We start from the raw sequence: 20,178 nt of genomic DNA, 5'->3' as shown, positions 1-20,178 counted from the left end.
CAATAGACACGCAGACTTTACCTGTGTATAATTAATTATATATAAGTTACATAAACAATGATAAAGAATGAAAAGAAACGCAAAAGTCAGAAAACAGACAAGCTACGTCTTTACTCCACCAACGACAACGAGATTTGGTCTCACTGATGTCGCATCTGTCCGCCAACACGTGGTAAAGAACGAGATGCGGTCTCACTGATGTCGCATCCATCCACCAACACGCGGTAAGGAACAAGATGCGGTCTTACTGATGTTGCATCCGTCCGCCAACGCGCGGTAAAGAACGAGATGCGGTCTCACCGATGCTGCATCCGTCCACCAACACGCGGTAAAGAACGAGATGCGGTCTCACTGATGTCGCACCCGTCCGCCAATACGCGGTAAAGAACGAGATGCGGTCTCACTGATGTCGTTTTACTCGTACGTCGAACTGAACTATGGACAGAGCGACGACTCGTATCTCAATAACTCGAACATGGAGCAGCTTGTATCTCGAGGTTCTACGGTACTCGCTGATCCTGGATGCTGGATGTAAGACAGGACAGGAAGCTTGGGGCTGGAGACAGGTGGTGGGGTCTCCACTCTCCACAGGTAACCACATCGGGCTTCCAGGCGGCGACCGGCTGCCATTGATTATTAGGAGTCCCAAAACCCTTCATTAAACCAAATACAGGTGAAGCAGCGCGAGGATCCTCTGCAGCGAGACCGCCGTGTTCCATCCTGGAGTAAAAGGGGGAATCTGTAGTTTCACTCAACTAAACGCAGCAATCAGGACGCGTCTGAAGTGGCGGAGCGATGAGGAGGATGAGGGGGATGAAGAGCACCACCCCTGAGATGTGCGGCATTCAAAGCCCACAAGGTGACAACGGGATGAGCGTTCAGCAACGACGTGATAAATAAATAATCAAATACGTGGGAGGTGGCAGCTTTTATCTCTCATACCGAATGGATAAACTCATGAACGAGGGAGGGGGAGGGAACACAAATGACGCCTTTCTGATAACAATCACACATTAATTTGTGTGATGAATGTGTGATTAATCACGTGTTCAGTTTTGAGACCTTTCAAGGTCAGAAGAAACGAAAATACAGGAAACTAAACCCGAACTATGTCCAGTAAAACTCTCGTCTTGATTTCATTCGACGTTTCCCGTGTCGCCACCGGTTCAGACGCGGTTTGATTATTAATATGGAATGTTTGGTCGTCTTCGCTGACCTCGCCCTCCGTCTTTCAAAGGAGCTGGTTCTCTGAAGACGGAGCATTGATCTTTCTTTAGCCGGGAACTAAAGTCATGGCTGCATTTATGTATTTTAGAGTACGGTCATCAATATTACAGTATGTGGCTTTCTTGTAGAGTCCTTGATTAGAATTTGTTCGAGATGGTTTCATCTGGCTCCGGGTCTTTTCTGCCAACATCTGCTGCCGGTTTCATCTTCAGTGGATGCAGCTTGTGGGATTTGACTGAGTTTACTTTAAGTTCATGTCTTTGAGAGGTTTCCTCCAAGCTCCAGTGGCGGTTTCAACATTTTATTGACTTTAACAATTGGTAGCGACGGCGTCACCAAGATAAAGATGGTCCCTCTAGCAAGTGGAACTCCACCCAAACCCCCACCTCCCCTACTGATGATAAAGATCAAATCTAAAGTAGTCAAAATTGGAATCACTCAAAAAAAGGAATAAAATGGTATGAAAGGAAAAAGGAAACCCAAGAAATTCACGTTCCCCAACAAAGCAAACACACCCGATGGTGTCGACTCTCTGTAGCAACAATCAGCACCATCCGCTGAGAAGAACCTCCTGAGGAGCAGGAATCCGGTCCGAGACCAGGTTTTTGGAGTTCCTCTGACCATAAAACCATCAAAACATCATTCAAATACATCCTTCTGGAAATAGAACCAGTTAAACTCCAACCAAACGCCGTTTGTAGAACACAGGAAGTAGAACTCCTTCTGAACGATCTGACAGCAGGACTGACATTAGAGAACATGAGGGATCTATGTTTAGACCAATTAACATACATGACTGCTGTCACGGCAGTTTTTCATCCCTTCAGCTGCTGGAAAATGCTCGAAGCACACACACACACACACACACACACCTGACACACAGGCAAGGTCAGGTACATAAAATCTATAGGCTGCTACTTCTAAAGTGCTGTGTCAGGTCATTCATGAGCTACTTCTGGAGACAGCAGCACAATGTGTTTTTACAGCACCGACGCTGTAGCAGGAAGAGAATGCTGCGCTAATCAAATGTGTCCCTGCCTGTCCCTAATTACCGCCGTTTGCTCCTTACTCACGTTTTAGGGGGATCGGATTGCTGCCCGTACCACCTGATGTAAAGGACGTGTTGGTAGTTGGGGGTCAAACAGGAGGGGGTTACATCCTTCTATCTGTAGGCTGTATGAAAGGCTCTTCCTGATTGGATACTGTGATGGGGGCGTGTCACGGCAGAGTCTACCATCCTGAAGAAGAGGAGGTCCTTCTGATGAGGCAGGACAAAGGTTAAAGGTCATAACTGCTCTTGGGTTGCAATGATGGACCTATTGATACCGCGTCAATTTGTTTGTTGTTCTGGAGGATGGACTGCTTATTAATAAATAAATACACTCATTACTACATGTAAAAATTGTAAAGTTCAACAGACACATCCTAACTCTAAGCCTAAACCAAACTCTAACCCTAACTCCAACCCTAACTCTAACCCTAACCCTAACCCCTAACTCTAACCCTAACCCTAACCCTAACCCTAACCCTAACCCTAACCCTAACCCCTAACTCTAACCCTAACTCTAAGCCTAATCCTAACCGCTAACTCTAACCATAACCCCTAACTCTAACCCTAACTCTAAGCCTAATCCTAACCGCTAACTCTAACCATAACCCCTAACTCTAAGCTTAACTCTAAGCCTAACCCTAACCCCTAACTCTAACCCAAACCCCTAACTCTAAACCTAACCCTAACTCTAACCCCTAACTCTACCCCTAACTCTAAGCTTAACCCTAACCCCTAACTCTAACCCTAACTCTAACCCAAACCCCTAACTCTAAGCCTAACCCAAACCCTAACTCTAATCCTAACCATAACCCCTAACTCTAAGCCTAACCCTAACCCCTAACTCTAATCCTAACCATAACCCCTAACTCTAAGCCTAACCCTAACTCTAAGCCTAAACCTAACCCATCATTACATTTACACCAAGAGGTGCATGACAGGATCTTCATACAGAGCCTCAGTCACACAATCCATCCTCTAATAATTTACACATTTTTGTGGGTCAGAGTTCACACTAAATGACAACAACAAAAACTAACAAACCTAAACCCTAAACTAATGAAGCCTCACCCTAATCCTGAATTAACTAATCCAAACCCTAAAATAAAATAAAAAACAATCCTAAACTAACGGTCACAGTTCAATGTTGGTGCTCTGCCGCTCTGCTATGCTGGGGGGTGGCAGGAGGAGAGGTCAAACTTGTGGGCGGAGTCTCGTTTCCACACCTGCACCTGACCGGGCTGATTAGCCTGAGGCTTTATAAGCCAGCTTGGCCTTTGGTTTTTCTGCCAGGTTGTTTTTGTTCTGCTCATGAGTCAGGTTTACTGGATTTCTTGTGTTTCGTTGATTTTTGTTTTGCTTGATTAAAATATGAATGAAGACCTCTCTACCGGTGTCCTGCATTTGGGGGGGGGGGGTCCTAATCCTGCTCGTTGTGACACTAACTAGCCTTAAACTAACTCTAAATTAACTAACGCAAACCCTATAATAACCATAAACTAACAAAACTTAAATAAAAACACTTAAACCTAAACAAACTAACTCAAAACTAACACTGACCCTTACTCGAAACTAACTCTATCTCTAAACTAGGTTATCCTAACTCTAAATTAACTAAACCTAACTTGAAACTAACAAACCCATTAAGTAAAACCATATTTCTGCTAAACGTCTGTTAACCAAGCCAACCTCTGGTCTCCACCACTCTGACCCCACCCAGCTGCTGCTGCTGATGCTGGGGCTACTGGCAGGGGGTCAGGGGTCAGAGGTCAGGCTGTGATGCTTCTCCGTCTGGCAGAAGACAAACTTCTTTTCACTCTATCCAGGCGTCGTTTCTAAACCCCAAACTGTTGGAAGGTTCTATAAAACTGTTCCTCAGGAATAACAGGAGGGCCTGTAAAACAGTCAGGTGGGGGGGGCGTGTCAGGGGGCGTGTCACCACCAGACAAACCCTTTACTACCAGAGGGTTGTGCTTCTCCAGGAAGATCATTTTATTATGTTTCTAGTATTTAAAGCAGTAATAAGACACTGTCTCAGGGGGTAACAGCTCTGCAGGAGTTCTGGTTCTTCCTTGTTCTCTACAGAACAAGAAGATAGAACATAAGCCAGAACCTGGAATGTGGTTCTAGACAGGATATAGATGGTGTTCAGCCTGGACCGGTCCTGGGACACGTGGGACTCGCCTCACCTTTACAACACCAGGACAACTGGATGGAGAAGTCAAACCAATCCCTGATAATTCTACCTTTAACTCTTGTGGAAAGTGTTTAAAATTTCAGAGAAGAGAAGATAAATGAATCATAACTCAAAGGTTTGTCTTAAAGAAATTAATTTTACCACTGCCAGCTGCAGAATGACCACACAGACACATGGACGAGAAAAACTCCTCAACTCAATGCCAAATCCTGCTCATACATATATTTCAGCAAGACATTTTCACCACATGCAGACTGTGTTGTGTTTAAAGCACCTCTGACACCAGTTCTAGTCTGGAGCGGATCAAATTATATTACTGGAGGGAACATGGGAGGCAGGAGCGAAGCAAATTAAGTTAAGGTTCCATGTTTAATCGCCGGCCAGCGCAGACGTCTGTTTTCAGCGATGTGAAGACTAGCACATCAAACATTACCAAACACCAACAGTTGGGTGATCTTTTTGCCACGGACAGCAAAGCGATCACCCTAATGATGACTGAGTATAGCCTGTTAAGGAGCAGCAACACCCTGGCAACGGTTGAAGACTCCAGAGTCAGGTTCCTTTGGCTTTTCTGTGGAGCATCTCCAACAGAAGTCAGGCGGGGCGGAGGGTTTTTGTGGAACCCAAATGTGCAGCCTGAAAAGCAGGAATGGTAAAATAATAAAGCAGAATAAATCCATAATAACGGTTCTGCCTTCATTATACATGTTCAAATAAGTGGCCTCTAGATGCTACCAACTCTTACATCACGAGCTGGTGGGTGAGGGTTTCTTTGAACGTCGTGTAAAACATACACCGACGACTCGAAACGGAGTTCATTCCAGGGCAGAGACGCTGTTTTCTGTTTTAAAGTCTCCAGGAGATCTCATCCAGACCAACTGTGTGCAAAACATGAATGCATAAACTCCATAGTGACATTAAGGATGTTTATCTCTACTGCCTCTGCAGAGCGTTCGTCGGTAGGAGTTGCAACTGGAGGAAGGAGGATCTCCTGGAAGTGTGATCATCAGCAGGTCGTCCGACGCTCTGCTGGCAAACCAGGAACGCTTCTTTGATTGAATGAAGCGTACCGAATAAAGCAAAGTCTGCAGTTTACACTGCCGCCGCAATTTTTTCTGTATTGCATTTGCAGAAAAGGGCGGAAAATTGCTGGATGCTTCCAGCCGCTGCCATATTTTAAAGATCACACCTCAAGTGTCGTTTCCCGATTCAGGAGGCGGGGAACTCAGAACTTCTTTACTTTAAGCTAATTTTGGGTCAGATTGAAATGTTTAATTATTCATGTTACATTCTTATTTCTTGTTATGAGACCATTCCCCTCATTTGATGTCTTCAGACCACATCAGGCCCACTTCCCAGGAAGGACGAAACGACAGCCCGGACCTTGAGTGTCATCATGGAGATGCAGAGAAATGCTTCCGGAACCCAATTTCAAACAGAAAACGCGTCTCTAATTTCGCAGAGGCTGGAATCAGTCGCGCTCACGCTTATATTTCCGTTAGCGACGTAATGACACCGATGGAGAAAGAGCCGGAGCTCCCCCTGCTGGTCGTCAGTGGAACAGCAGCCAAAGGAACTTCAGGGAGCGCGGAACACCAAGTTTACCTCACCAGTGACACACACACACACACGCACACACATAAAGACAACACACATGTACAGTCACTCACACAATCTAAAAACCATCACGTACGCGCTTTTGTCTCCGTGCACGCGCAACTGGAGCACAGACGGGGGGCCGCACACGTAAACACAGATCCAGGGGACGATCTGCCCCCACAGAAATCATTTGCAGGCAGTAAATCATCCATAACACGGAATCAACTATAAAGGTAATGACAGGAAACATGACTGCAACTCACTCATATTCCAGTATCCAGGCTATGGGATGGCGCTCGCTGCCGGGGTTAATGGATAGCGCAGTTCCTGGGATGAATTGATCAACGAGGATGTAAAAAGCCACGACTGGGCTGCAATCGGAATAATGTTTGAATGCAAATATTGATCTGGAACGCGCTGATCCGTTGGGCCTGCCAGAACACATTCAATGCCATTCAGTGACGCCGGGGCAGGTCTGCGTAAAATGCGTAAAACACCGACAGCGTTGTTTCTCCATATGTTTTTTCGGCTTCTCCAGTCATGTCATGAAGGGAATGCGGGGTCCACCACACGCACATCTAGAGGATAACTCATTTACATACTGTTTGGGTGTCAGACCCGTGATTTATCACATCCTAACCTTTCGGCGCAGACCTTGTACGCATGATCATTTAAAAGGTGCATATTTAAGAATAGAAGAAACAAAGATCAAATTGGTCTCCTTTCATTAAAAGCCACCCTTTCTGTAACATGCTGACCACGCAAACATCGCCATAATTGTGCCACAACATAGCCCTGCCTACCCGCCGTTACCTCGTGGTCAGTGATGAACGGAGGGGGAAAAAGCGCCAGATCCTTGATATCATGTCAGAGATCCGAGCGGGATGGATGCGCTTACCTAAAACTGACTCTCCCCTCTCCTCCGTATCTGCGGTCCAAGATTCGTTAGTTGTCTGGCCAGCAACTTCTGATGGAGCGTATGTATCCAGTGCTCATGCTGGTGGCTCAGTCGGTGATGTTGGATTGCGGATGGTTTGGCAATCCTTTTCATGCTCAAGGGGAAAAAATCCTTCGTTTCGGCGTGGTGTCGGGCATTGGCGCGGAGAGAAATCTAGTCTTGTAGCCCCATCAGGAGGGAGAGGAGAAAAAGGAGCTCAGTGTGGGAGATTTGTGCCGACGTGTGTGAAAGTGTTCTGCTCTTTTTTCCCTCACCGTAGGAGCCGTTTGCGGGTGGAGAGCTGTGGGATGGATCTCTAGGAAGGGAGGCTGAGGCGCGCAGACTGAGGGCGAGAAAGGGGAGGTACAAAGAATACAGTCTCATATTGTAGAGGACGGTCATGGCAGACAGTAAGGGGTGGGTCTGGGCTGGGGGAGGCAGAAGGCGAACGAACCGATGGGGTGGATGGAGGAGAGGAAGCTGCGTCGTGACTTTTCTCTGCTGGGGTGGATATTAGGGACTAAGACGCGGGCTACGAGCCGCAGATAGCTGGACTGTCACTAATGACGGGGCAGATGGGCTCGATTTAGACCAGATCATTTGATAGTCATGAGATTCTGAGAAAACTGAAGCCTCGATTAAATGAGAAGTACGGAAGGTGCCACGTCTGCGCCAGAGACTGAGCTTCATTGAATTAAACTTGGAATGAGTCAAAACTGTCGCTTCTAGGAGTCACCAGTGCGTTTGGGGATGTCTAAGACAACAGTGTTAACTATGTTTAACTATATTTAACTATATCAACCTTAAAATGTAAAATAACAGGAACCTTTAAACAGGTAAATGTCTCTAATACCCGCCGGCTCGGGTCGGTTCGGAGCCCTGACATCGAGCTCCGTCCAGCGGCTGCTGCGGTTGTCCCTGTCCGGGGTGCTGAAGCCCTTGCCTTCACCCGAACTGTATGTAAACCAGTGTGAAACCGGATGTATAGTTCACACACACACACACACACACACACACACACACACACACACACACACACACACACACACACACACACACACACACACACACACACACACACACACACACACACACACACACTCACCTCGCTAACTAGTGATTACCTGGCTTGATCACGTGTCCTCTTTCTAATAGCAGGTGGGTTTTAATGAGATTATAAGAAGCTTACAGTCTACAGTTGCACATAAATGGTATTGTAATTATTCTCCCACTACAGTTAGGCTTAATTAAAGGAATGTATTCTGCTTATCTGCACCAGAATTATTACTTTCATATTGTTGGAAAGCTTTATAAAAATATTTTGTAGGCGTTCAGGTGATAGAAAATGTGAACAGAAAATAGAGAGTGTAGAAACACACACTGAACGCCTTCTAGGAGGTGACATTCAACAATATCTCCTCGCCTCATTTGTAGTTTAAAGTGAATTAAATCCATATGATCTAGAAACCTCAGTGAAGCCAGCGTTACTTCAGATGTTGTGGGACTCAAATAAATGTCCATCCATCCATCCATCCATCCATCCATCCATTTTCAAACCACTTATCAGGGGCTGGGTCGCAGGGGCAACAGTCTCAAGAGGGATGCCCATACTTCCCTCTCCCCAGACATCTCTACCAGCTCCTCCGGGGGGATCCTGATGCGTTCCCAGGCCAGCTTGGCAGAAATGAAGCCGAACTCCCTCTGGATTCTGGCTTCACCTAGAAATTCTGTCCATAAAGTTTATGAACAGAACCGGTGATGGAGGGCATCCCCGTCCAACATGCACCTGCAACAGGTCTGACTTACTGCCAACCATGTGAACTAAGCTCCAGCTTCGGTCATTCAGGGACCGAATGGCCCTGAGCAAAGCGCCCCAAACCCCATACTCCCGAAGCACTCCCCACAAGATACCACGAGAGACACGATCGAATGCCTTCTCCAGATCCACAAAACACATGTGGACTGGTTGGGAAAACTCCCATGAACCCTCGAGCACTCGATGGAGAGTGTAGAGCTGGTCAGTGTTCCGCGACCGGGACAAAAACCGCCAAAACTGAAAACAGTGAGACACCTGTTGCCAACCCGAAGGCACAGGGACGCGACCCTTTTGTTCACAGGGGTAAACTCCAATATATGGCGGCTGAGCTGTAGGGCTATAAGTAAGGCAACACCAGTCTTCCTCTTCTCACCTTAGGCAACACCAGAAAGCAGGTTTGGGTTCCAGTGCCCAAGCTGTGGGTGGAAGTGAGCCCGACTATATCTAGTCTGTACCTCTCAACCTCCCTCACAAGCTCCGACTCCTTTCCCCCCAGCGAGGTGACATTCCATGTCCTTAGAGCTAGAGTCTTTGTCTGGGGAATGGGTCGTCAAGCCCCATGTTGACGACTACCACCCAATCCAAACTGCACCCAATCGCTTAAGGTTTCCCCAGCAGGTTGTAAGTCCACCCAGCACCTGATTGCCAAGGGAGACCCCAGCACCTAGGATCATCGGACAATCAAACTCCCCCATCACAATAGAGTGGCAGTTGTCGGGGGGGGAGTCAAAATAATTAAAGGAAGGTATTCTGTCACAGCTTCAAAATAAAATCTACCTCAAGCCCACAAATTGTGTTCGACGCCGCTAATGACCGTTATTACGTTAGCTTTTGTAAAAGCAGAACCACGCAGAGACAAATCCTGCCTCCAGGATGAAGTCGATTCACGTTCGGAACGACGTTCAAACTTTTTAATACGATGTTTTACACGATATTTTCCATCAGCTATTATTATTATTATTACAACTTCTGAAGAAAGCAGATCAAATCTGTTTCTGTTAACTTTTGGTTTGTAGAATAGAAACAAGAACAATCACCGTCGCTTTCAATCATTTGCTGGCAATTTGTGGAACAAATCAATAATTAAAGATGAATGTAAAATGTATCCCAGCACCGACGGTGATGCCGTTTGCTTCTAAATACATGCAGCTCCGTGTTCTGTTTAATAGTTTGGATGAAGGCCGGTCTAAAATGGACGAGATGCAACATCCTGTCGGTGGGCGTGTCCCTGTAAAGATCATCCTAAGCGCTTTAAATATGTCATTTAAATGTTGTTCCACTTGATGTTGTCGATCCCACTCCTAAAAATGATTCCACATCCCAACATATCAGAGGAACTGAAGCCATAAACGGTTCCCATTTCCCATTTAATACCACCATCATCACCATCATCATCTGATGAGTACATCTGACAGCGCCCATGTATTTCCAATCTTTATCATGGCTCCAAGCCCAAGCGTGCAGAAAAAAATAACTTTCCTAACTGGAAAACGACCGCATCCATTACGGTTGCAGACGGCTTTGCATCTGACTGGATCGCCAATGGTCTACTCGCCGTCGAGCGTCGGAAACATCCAGCGCTGGCCGGAGAACGTGGCGGGAGCAGCATTCCAGAGAACTCAATGAGGCTAAATGGATAAATGGGGGCCATTACAGAGTCGTTACCCCGGAATCGGAGGTGACACGTGACGAGTCGGTAGACATAAAACGCTCCGGGGATCGTTCACGCCGTTACGTTTCATCATTCTGTGGTGGTGGCTTTTCATTTAAAACTTCCAATTGACCTCATTGGATGAACCGTCACTGAGCGAAGGCTATCTCCAAGTCCATCTGACCACCCACCCCCACCCCCCAGTAATGAAGTATTCCAATCAGTGATTGATTATACAGAGGCAGTCCTACTGCATCAGCCTACACGAGACCTACTGGACTTCAGTCAGACTAGAAATACCCAACAACTAGCGCTGTTTCACACATGTTCCTTCATCTGGGGGGAGGATGAGGAGCAAATGGCCAAATTAAAAGAAGAGGAAAAGGAATAAATGAGGCAAGAAGACAGTCTAGAATAAAGTAGAAATAAGTCCGTGCGGAAATTGATGAGGAGCAAGTGATGAAGAATGAACCCTTCAGGCCAGGTTGTGTCACACAAAACATACATGTGGCATGTGCAGTATACATCCTTCTGGTTGCAGAAAATTACTTCTCGTCCTGTTGACACGCTGATGGAGAGGTTCCAACAGAAACTTCATGTCTAGACTGTAAATGTCGGCTGAGGTCCTTGAACACGCGATCCCGTGTTCTTCATCCCTCGACTGCTGACGCAAACTCCACACCTCGCTTCTGATTTTTTTTTTGTCTTGGTCGGCAGCTTCCTCCAGAATCCTGAAGGTTAAAATATCAAAATGTGTCATCGGATGCCTTCAGGATGTACAATTGAAATAATTTTATTCATCTTGGTTTATATACGACACCAGAAAGCAGAGTAGAGACGGGTGAGATCACGTTTCTGAACGCAAGCACTTTGATGGGATTCAAACTGCTGCAAGTTTAACAGGAAATGCTTCAATGTTTGAAGCTGACAATTACATTAATAAATAAATAAATAAATGCATAAGAAAATATATACAGTATATATTTTTAATATCGTACAGAAAAAACATGTCCGTCTCGTCTTCAGCTGCTTCTTCCTCATTGTGGGTCACGGGGGTTGCTACGGGCTAATAATATTCTACTATGTGTTTTATTCTGATTTACTGTACAGTAACATGATATTATGTGCTTTTACCCGTTTACTAGTGATTTTATGATTCCAGCATTCGAGGTAGGAAAATAACATCAACTTCATTTTTAGTTTTCCGTATATTTTCAACGTATAATCGAGAGCGACGCCCTTTTCAGCCCTTTTTTTTATTTTTATTTTTTTTCCGGATGTTGTCGTTGATGTTGCAAATGTGATGATGGTGTGAAAGTCTGTTATAATAACATGTCTGGAAAAAAATAAAGTAAATAAAGTCAACTTAAACCGTTTATGTCAAACAAACTAAAGTCTGTAACACCTTCCTGAGGAGCCGTCCGTCAAATAGAAACACTTTTATCCGCTGCACATTCGACTCCATTATCCACACAATTATAATAATTGTGTGGTATCTAACAGCAGCCTTGACACAATGCTCTTGCAGGAGCTATATTTATCTATACTGTAATGATCTCACATGTACCTCCTTGTTTGAGAACCTTCCTGGAGCTGCCCAGAATGCTGTTAGCGCTGCTCGATTGACAAGCTGCTAATGGCTGATCTCTGAGGCTAGCCGGTGTTAGCTCACGCTGTTGTGGAAACCTGTCACACTTTACCTAGACCTCTCCCTGCCCGGGCTCCAAAGAGGAAGACAGATGTCGAAATAGCCAGCAGGTACATCAGTCACCAAGATCTTTTTTTCCATTCCGGGCCGAGGGGGTGGGGGTGGGGGTGGGGGGGGTCATGTGGGAGAGACAGAGGAATAAAGATGACATCGTGGAGGTCTGTCTGCAAAACCCCACGGAAAACAAATTCATTTTCGGCAAGTTTTCCCGTAATAGGACATCAACTTTTAAAAGTTTCACTTTGCTGCTGAGGCCGCCGCCTCCGGATCCATCCGTTCCACAGCAACCCCCCACCCCCCCTCATGGTCCATCCGTTCCACAGAATGATTTCCGCTGTGACCTTTGTGAACCTTCGGCCTTCTGGAGTCACGTTCTTCCACGGGACTGACCCTCGTGGTCGTCATGACTGAAAGCGTGTTCTCGTGTTGTGATTGTCAGTGTTTGTGTGTCCGTCCATCCGTCCAGCAGATGTCTTCACAACCGCTGCAGATAGAAAGATGAAACAAAAAGCACATGACTCAGGCAGAAAAGGGGATGAAGATGAGATGATGACCTTGACCTTGAGAAAACTAGGTCAAGGTCAAATTTAAACTTTTCTACTCATTGCGGATTTTTCGCGTGTGGTTCCTGGAGCGCATTAACCTCGAGAAACAACGGCGCACTGTAGACCGTCTTAGGTCCACATCTCTGAAACCCGATGAGATATAATCAGTAAACAAAAAGCAACATTTTCAGGAAGCCAGAGGCACAAAAATGTGTAGGTCAGGGTAAAATGTTGAATTCAGGGGTGTCGCAGGATGTTGCAGTCGCTGACTGCCTTGTCATTTCTGTCATCAGAGCCAAAAGAGGAAAATAAATCCAACGTAGAAAAACGGGAAGAACAAACTAGAATAAATGTTTTTTGTGAACGGTTAGCGTATGCTACAATTCAGCTAACTGCCTCTTTATTTTCTGAAGGTTTTTTTTTTTTTTTCCATTGACGACACACCTGCCACCCCCACACAGAGTGCAGAAACTGAGCCATTGTGGGGGTGGGCGTACTGGAAGACACATATTCATAACCACCCATCTGGGACAAAAGGAACGGACTGAATAAACTGTAGCATAAATGGCAACAAAGCTCCCGGTCGTCCTTGAGCGGATTCTTGAGCGTTTTAAAGGGGGGGGCTTCAACAATCTGCCAAGGCTTCTGAACAACTTGGCTGTGGAGGTGGGGGGAGCGGGGGGGGGGGCGCCGCCTCTCAGGCTTCACCACCTAAACATTGTTCGGTGTCACGCCGTGACCTTTTCCTCACTAGCCCCCGCTTGAGATTTAATTTGTGAGAGAAGTCACCTGAGAGGGAAATAATAAATCATAAGTACAGGTTTGTACGGCTGTGGCGCCGCTGAAGGTAAAAGTTTAACCCGTGTCTGTTCAGATCAATGTTGGGCTAATCTAAGATGAACAAATACAATCAATCATTTTGTTATTTGCTTCATGGATCAGAATGATAATGAGAACGTTGGCTGGACTTTGGTCCACAGCTGAGCATCATCATGATCAGGTAACTGGGAGCACCTGGCCGGTGATCCCAGGTTATTTAACCCCGCCTGCCAGTTCACTGAGGCGCCTCACTTCCCCTCTCAGACTCAGAATGCCACGCTGCTTTTTCTATTGATGAGCTTATGTTTGGTTAACCTTTAACTTTTGGAGCCCACCGCCGTACATCTCACCTATTTAGTTGTGGTCTACAAGCGGCCGTAAGCGTTAAGCCTGACCTTCTGCTGTCACAGACAACCAGACGGGACGAGCTTCATGTATGTTTCAGACGTGAAACAGGATTTTTTACACACAAACTTTCACACTTGTGTATTCCCAGCAGGAAGATGTGGGGGGAGTCCGTGGGGGGATGTGGGTGGAGTCCGTGGGGGGATGTGGGTGGAGTCTGTGGGAGATGTGTGTGGAGTCCGCGGGGGGGTGTGGGTAGAATCTTTGGTGGGGTTTGGTTGGAGGAGTTGGTGGGATGTGGGTGGAGTCCATGGTGGGATGTGGGTGGAGTCGTTGGTGGGATGTGGGTGGAGTCGTTGGTGGGATGTGGGTGGAGTCGTTGGTGGGATGTGGGTGGAGTCGTTGGTGGGATGTGGGTGGAGTCGTTGGTGGGATGTGGGTGGAGTCGTTGGTGGGATGTGGGTGGAGTCCGTGGGGGGGATGTGGGTGGAGTCCGTGGTGGGATGTGGGTGGAGTCCGTGGGGGGAAGTGGGTGGAGTCCATGGTGGGATGTGGGTGGAGTCCGTGGGGGGTGGAGTCCATGGTGGGTGGAGTCCATGGTGGGTGGAGTCGTTGGTGGGAAGTGGGTGGAGTCGTTGTTGGGAAGTGGGTGGAGTCGTTGGTGGGCTTTGGGTGGGGGAGTTGGTGTAGACCATTGTGGTGAAGCTGGTGTAGTGCATGATCGGGATGCGGGTGGAGTCCGTTGGTGGGGATGCGGGTGGAGTCCATGGGGGGATGTTGGAGTGCATGATGGGGATGTGGGTGGTGTCAGTGCCTGTATGTGGGTGGAGTCTGTGGGGGTGTGTGGGTGGAGTCGTTGGGGGAATGTGGGTAGAATCTTTGGTGGGGTTTGGTTGGAGGAGTTGGTGGGATTTGGGTGGAGTCAATGGTGGGATGTGGGTGGAGTCCATTGGGGGATTTGGGTGGAGTCATTGGGAGGATGTGGGTGGAGTCATTGGGGGATGTGGGTGGAGTCCTTCGGTGGGATGTGGATGGAGTCCATTGGGGGATGGGGGTGGAGTCCATTTTTTGTGGGATGTGGGTGGAGTCATTGGGGGATTTGGGTGGAGTCCATTGGTGGAATGTGGGTGGAGTCGTTGGTGGGATGTGGGTGGAGTTTTTGGTGGGGTTTGGTTGGAGACAATGGTGGGGTTTGGGTGGGGGAGTTGGTGTAGACCATTGTGGTGAAGCTGGTGTAGTGCATGATGGGGTCGCGGGTGGAATCTTTGGTGGGGATGTGGGCGGAGTTCATGGCGGGATGTTGGAGTTCATGATGGGAATGTGGGTCGAAATCATTGAAGGGATGTGGGTGGAGTCATTGGGGGAATGTGGGTAGAATCTTTGGTGGGGTTTGGTTGGAGGAGTTGGTGGGATTTGGGTGGAGTCCATTGGGGGATGTGGGTGGAGTCCATGGTGGGATGTGGTTGGAGTCCATGGGGGATTTGGGTGGAGTCGTTGGTGGGATGTGGGTGGAGTCATTCGGGGATGTGGGTGGAGTCATTCGGGGATGTGGGTGGAGTCATTCGGGGATGTGGGTAGAATCTTTGGTGGGATGTGGGTGGAGTCCATTGGGGGATGTGGGTGGAGTCCGTTGGTGGAATGTGGGTGGGGTCATTGGGGGATGTGGGTGGAGTCCGTTGGTGGGATGTGGGTGGAGTCCATTGGGGGATTTGGGTGGAGTCCGTTGGTGGGATGTGGGTGGAGTCCATGGTGGGATGTGGGTGGAGTCCATGGGGGATATGGGTGGAGTCCATTGGGGGATGTGGGTGGAGTCCGTTGGTGGGAAGTGGGTGGAGTTTTTTGGTAGGGTTTGGTTGGAGACAATGGTGGGGTTTGGGTGGGGGAGTTGGTGTAGACCATTGTGGTGAAGCTGGTGTAGTGCATGATGGGGACGTGGGTGGAGTCCGTTGGTTGGATGTGGGTGGAGTCGAGTGGGGGATTTGGGTGGAGTCCGTTGGTGGGATGTGGGTGGAGTCCATGGTGGGGATGTGGGTGGAGTCCATTGGGGGATATGGGTGGAGTCCATTGGGGGATGTGGGTGGAGTCCGTTGGTGGGAAGTGGGTGGAGTTTTTTGGTGGGGTTTGGTTGGAGACAATGGTGGGGTTTGGGTGGGGGAGTTGGTGTAGACCATTGTGGTGAAGCTGGTGTAGTGCATGATGGGGACGCGGGTGGAATCTTTGGTGGGGATGTGGGCGGAGTTCATGGGGGGATGTTGGAGTTCATGATGGGGATGTGGGTCGAAATCATTGAAGGGATTTGGGTGGAATCCATTGGGGGATGTGGGTGGAGTCCATGGTGGGATGTGGTTGGAGTCCATGGGGGATTTGGGTGGAGTCGTTGGTGGGATGTGGGTGGAGTCGTTGGTGGGATGTGGGTGGAGTCGTTGGTGGGATGTGGGTGGAGTCATTCGGGGATGTGGGTGGAGTCATTCGGGGATGTGGGTGGAGTCATTCGGGGATGTGGGTGGAGTCATTCGGGGATGTGGGTGGAGTCCATTGGGGGATGTGGGTGGAGTCCGTTGGTGGAATGTGGGTGGGGTCATTGGGGGATGTGGGTGGAGTCCATTGGGGGATTTGGGTGGAGTCCATGGTGGGATGTGGGTGGAGTCCATGGGGGATATGGGTGGAGTCCATTGGGGGATGTGGATGGAGTCCGTTGGTGGGAAGTGGGTGGAGTTTTTTGGTGGGGTTTGGTTGGAGACAATGGTGGGGTTTGGGTGGGGGAGTTGGTGTAGACCATTGTGGTGAAGCTGGTGTAGTGCATGATGGGGACGTGGGTGGAGTCCGTTGGTGGGATGTGGGTGGAGTCCATTGGGGGATTTGGGTGGAGTCCGTTGGTGGGATGTGGGTGGAGTCCATGGTGGAGATGTGGGTGGAGTCCATTGGGTGATATGGGTGGAGTCCATTGGGGAATGTGGGTGGAGTCCGTTGGTGGGATGTGGGTGGAGTCCATTGGGGGATTTGGGTGGAGTCCGTTGGTGGGATGTGGGTGGAGTCCATGGTGGGATGTGGGTGGAGTCCATGGGGGATATGGGTGGAGTCCATTGGGGGATGTGGATGGAGTCCGTTGGTGGGAAGTGGGTGGAGTTTTTTGGTGGGGTTTGGTTGGAGACAATGGTGGGGTTTGGGTGGGGGAGTTGGTGTAGACCATTGTGGTGAAGCTGGTGTAGTGCATGATGGGGACGTGGGTGGAGTCCGTTGGTGGGATGTGGGTGGAGTCCATTGGGGGATTTGGGTGGAGTCCGTTGGTGGGATGTGGGTGGAGTCCATGGTGGAGATGTGGGTGGAGTCCATTGGGTGATATGGGTGGAGTCCATTGGGGAATGTGGGTGGAGTCCGTTGGTGGGAAGTGGGTGGAGTTTTTTGGTGGGGTTTGGTTGGAGACAATGGTGGGGTTTGGGTGGGGGAGTTGGTGTAGACCATTGTGGTGAAGCTGGTGTAGTGCATGATGGGGACGCGGGTGGAACCTTTGGTGAGGATGTGGGTGGAGTCCATGGGGGGATGTTGGAGTTCATGATGGGGATGTGGGTGGAGTCATTCGGGGATGTGGGTAGAATCTTTGGTGGGATGTGGGTGGAGTCCATTGGGTGATATGGGTGGAGTCCATTGGGGGATGTGGGTGGAGTCCATTGGGGGATGTGGGTGGAGTCCATGGTGGGATGTGGTTGGAGTCCATGGGGGATTTGGGTGGAGTCGTTGGTGGGATGTGGGTGGAGTCGTTGGTGGGATGTGGGTGGAGTCGTTGGTGGGATGTGGGTGGAGTCATTCGGGGATGTGGGTGGAGTCATTCGGGGATGTGGGTGGAGTCATTCGGGGATGTGGGTGGAGTCATTCGGGGATGTGGGTGGAGTCCATTGGGGGATGTGGGTGGAGTCCGTTGGTGGAATGTGGGTGGGGTCATTGGGGGATGTGGGTGGAGTCCGTTGGTGGGATGTGGGTGGAGTCCATTGGGGGATTTGGGTGGAGTCCGTTGGTGGGATGTGGGTGGAGTCCATGGTGGGATGTGGGTGGAGTCCATGGGGGATGTGGATGGAGTCCGTTGGTGGGAAGTGGGTGGAGTTTTTTGGTGGGGTTTGGTTGGAGACAATGGTGGGGTTTGGGTGGGGGAGTTGGTGTAGACCATTGTGGTGAAGCTGGTGTAGTGCATGATGGGGACGCGGGTGGAACCTTTGGTGAGGATGTGGGTGGAGTCCATGGGGGGATGTTGGAGTTCATGATGGGGATGTGGGTGGAGTCATTCGGGGATGTGGGTAGAATCTTTGGTGGGATGTGGGTGGAGTCCATTGGGGGATGTGGGTGGAGTCCGTTGGTGGGATGTGGGTGGAGTCCATTGGGGGATGTGGGTGGAGTCCATGGTGGGATGTGGGTGGAGTCCATGGGGGATATGGGTGGAGTCCATTGGGGGATGTGGGTGGAGTCGTTGGTGGGATGTGGGTGGAGTTTTTGGTGGGGTTTGGTTGGAGACAATGGTGGGGTTTGGGTGGGGGAGTTGGTGTAGACCATTGTGGTGAAGCTGGTGTAGTGCATGATGGGGTCGCGGGTGGAACCTTTGGTGAGGATGTGGGCGGAGTCCATGGGGGGATGTTGGAGTGCATGATGGGAATGTGGGTCGAAACCATTGAAGGGATGTGGGTGGAGTCAATGGTGGGTTGTGTGTGGAATGCATGATGTGGATGTGGGTGGAGTCCATTGGGGGATGTGGGTGGAGTCCATTGGGGGATGTGGGTGGAGTCAGTGCCTGGATGTAGGTGGAGTCAGTGCCTGGATGTAGGTGGAGTCAGTGCCTGGATGTAGGTGGAGTCAGTGCCTGGAGGCGGACGGACGACAGACCTCTGCCTCTTTCCCTAAACTGTGCTCATCCCTCTTTCCTCCTCTTCAGTTCTTCATTGCTTCTTAGATCATTCTTGAGTCCTCCTCCCACCCCATCCCCTAAGCGCCCCCAGCTCTGAAGCGCATCAGACTGACGGCGGTTCATTTTCACATTCAGTTAATCATTGTGACGTTTCATTTCATGCCCTGCTCCTCCATTTGTTCGAGGCCCGTCTATTTCTGTTAGCGGAGCGTCAAGCGTCTGCTTTTACTAATGAACTCCTCATTTGAGCGGCGATGATATTTTAATCACCCTGATCTGAAGTAGAGCATTCAGGGCTCACTCCTGCCGACCTGAGCCCTGGGGGGGTTAACACATTTTCAAGCTTTAGCTGATATGGAAAACGATGCACACAAACTCCCCGTCTCTACGCCACCTGCATTTCCTGCCACATTCAGCAGACGCCATGTGCACCTGTGCCTCATTACGGGCAGAAACAAACAGCACAACTGTTAAATGAGAGGAAAATCAAGACGAGAAAGAACTGACACCTGAAGGACTCTCCAGGTGAGTTTGGTGTTTTTATGCAGTGCTTGTTGGATTGCTGTCATCTAAAGCTGGAGTTCATGGCTTAACACCAAACCACCATGATTTATCCTACGAGTTGAGGATTTATTCTCCGTGCTGTAAGGAGTATGTTCTAATGAAGCCACTCCCCCAGTCATAATGAAGCCAACATTTTCCACAGTGCTGGCCCGGGACATCGGGATGATCCATTTTTGACTGAAACCCATTAATCAGCCCTAAAACTAAATTAAATGATAAGTCATTCAGAAGCTTCATTCTTTAACTTTCAAGCTGGAACCTACCCCAGTCTATCTGGTTTGAACTTCTGTTCCCTTTGTGATTCCTACTTCGTGCCTCTGGTGGTCCTACTCCTACTTCGTGCCTCTGGTGGTCCTACTCCTGCTTTGTGCCTCTGGTGGTCTGGCTTCGTGCCCCAGGTGGTCCGACTCCTACTTTGTGCCCCTGGAGGTCCAGCTCCTGCTTTGTGCCCCCGGTGATCTGGCTCCAGTGGCTGACTGAGTCCAGGTCGACAGGATATACGCATGACCTCTTGAATTAAGCACCGCCTCCTCTCACCTGTGTAAAATGAACAGTCAGAAGCAGGATGGGTTCTGTTCTAAACCCACCATTAGAACAGATTCCACATCTCCACATGAGCCTCTCTGCTGTCTCCTTGTTAAACCATCAATGAATTTAAAATCCTCCTCCTCGTTTACTCAACTCTTCATTGCCAGACTCCCATCATATCTCAAAAAGCCTGAAATACCTTATCACCGCTCTGGGACGCCACGCTCTGAGGTCACGGGGTCACATCTGGTCCCCGGAGGTTCTAAAAGTAGAACCCAGAGGCGGCAATGATCTGCTTCCTCT

General features: G+C 49.0%; 3 protein-coding genes across 3 annotated transcripts in view; all 3 read right to left on the bottom strand.

The window, feature by feature from the left end:
- The window catches only part of brinp1 (bone morphogenetic protein/retinoic acid inducible neural-specific 1), a 69,426-nt gene extending 62,082 nt beyond the window's left edge, over positions 1-7,344 (bottom strand). Inside the window, exons 1-2 of the mRNA XM_068334815.1 lie at positions 7,284-7,344; positions 6,970-7,187 (exon numbers count right to left, since the gene is read on the bottom strand). The gene's annotated coding sequence lies outside the window, so the exon portion shown is untranslated. The remainder of the gene's footprint in view (positions 1-6,969; positions 7,188-7,283) is intronic.
- An 8,062-nt stretch (positions 7,345-15,406) lies between these two features.
- Positions 15,407-16,339, bottom strand: LOC137608061 (uncharacterized). Its single transcript, XM_068334078.1, has one exon. It carries the CDS (start codon positions 16,337-16,339, stop codon positions 15,407-15,409), a length of 933 nt encoding a protein of 310 aa, XP_068190179.1.
- Positions 16,340-17,828: 1,489 nt separating this feature from the next.
- Positions 17,829-18,506, bottom strand: LOC137608060 (uncharacterized). The gene has a single exon (XM_068334077.1). It carries the CDS (start codon positions 18,504-18,506, stop codon positions 17,829-17,831), a length of 678 nt encoding a protein of 225 aa, XP_068190178.1.
- Positions 18,507-20,178: the final 1,672 nt, after the last annotated feature.

Source organism: Antennarius striatus, chromosome 15, assembly GCF_040054535.1.
Source record: "Antennarius striatus isolate MH-2024 chromosome 15, ASM4005453v1, whole genome shotgun sequence".
NCBI classification, from domain to species: domain Eukaryota; kingdom Metazoa; phylum Chordata; class Actinopteri; order Lophiiformes; family Antennariidae; genus Antennarius; species Antennarius striatus.
The sequence above is the reverse complement of the archived record's forward strand: the minus strand, read 5'-3'. Positions and strand labels throughout refer to the sequence as shown.

Coding starts and splice junctions, on each gene's coding strand:
- LOC137608061 (XM_068334078.1), bottom strand. CDS start 16,339: ATGACTCCACCCACATCCCACCAACGACTCCACCCACATCCCACCAAC.
- LOC137608060 (XM_068334077.1), bottom strand. CDS start 18,506: ATGGACTCCGCCCACATCCTCACCAAAGGTTCCACCCGCGACCCCATC.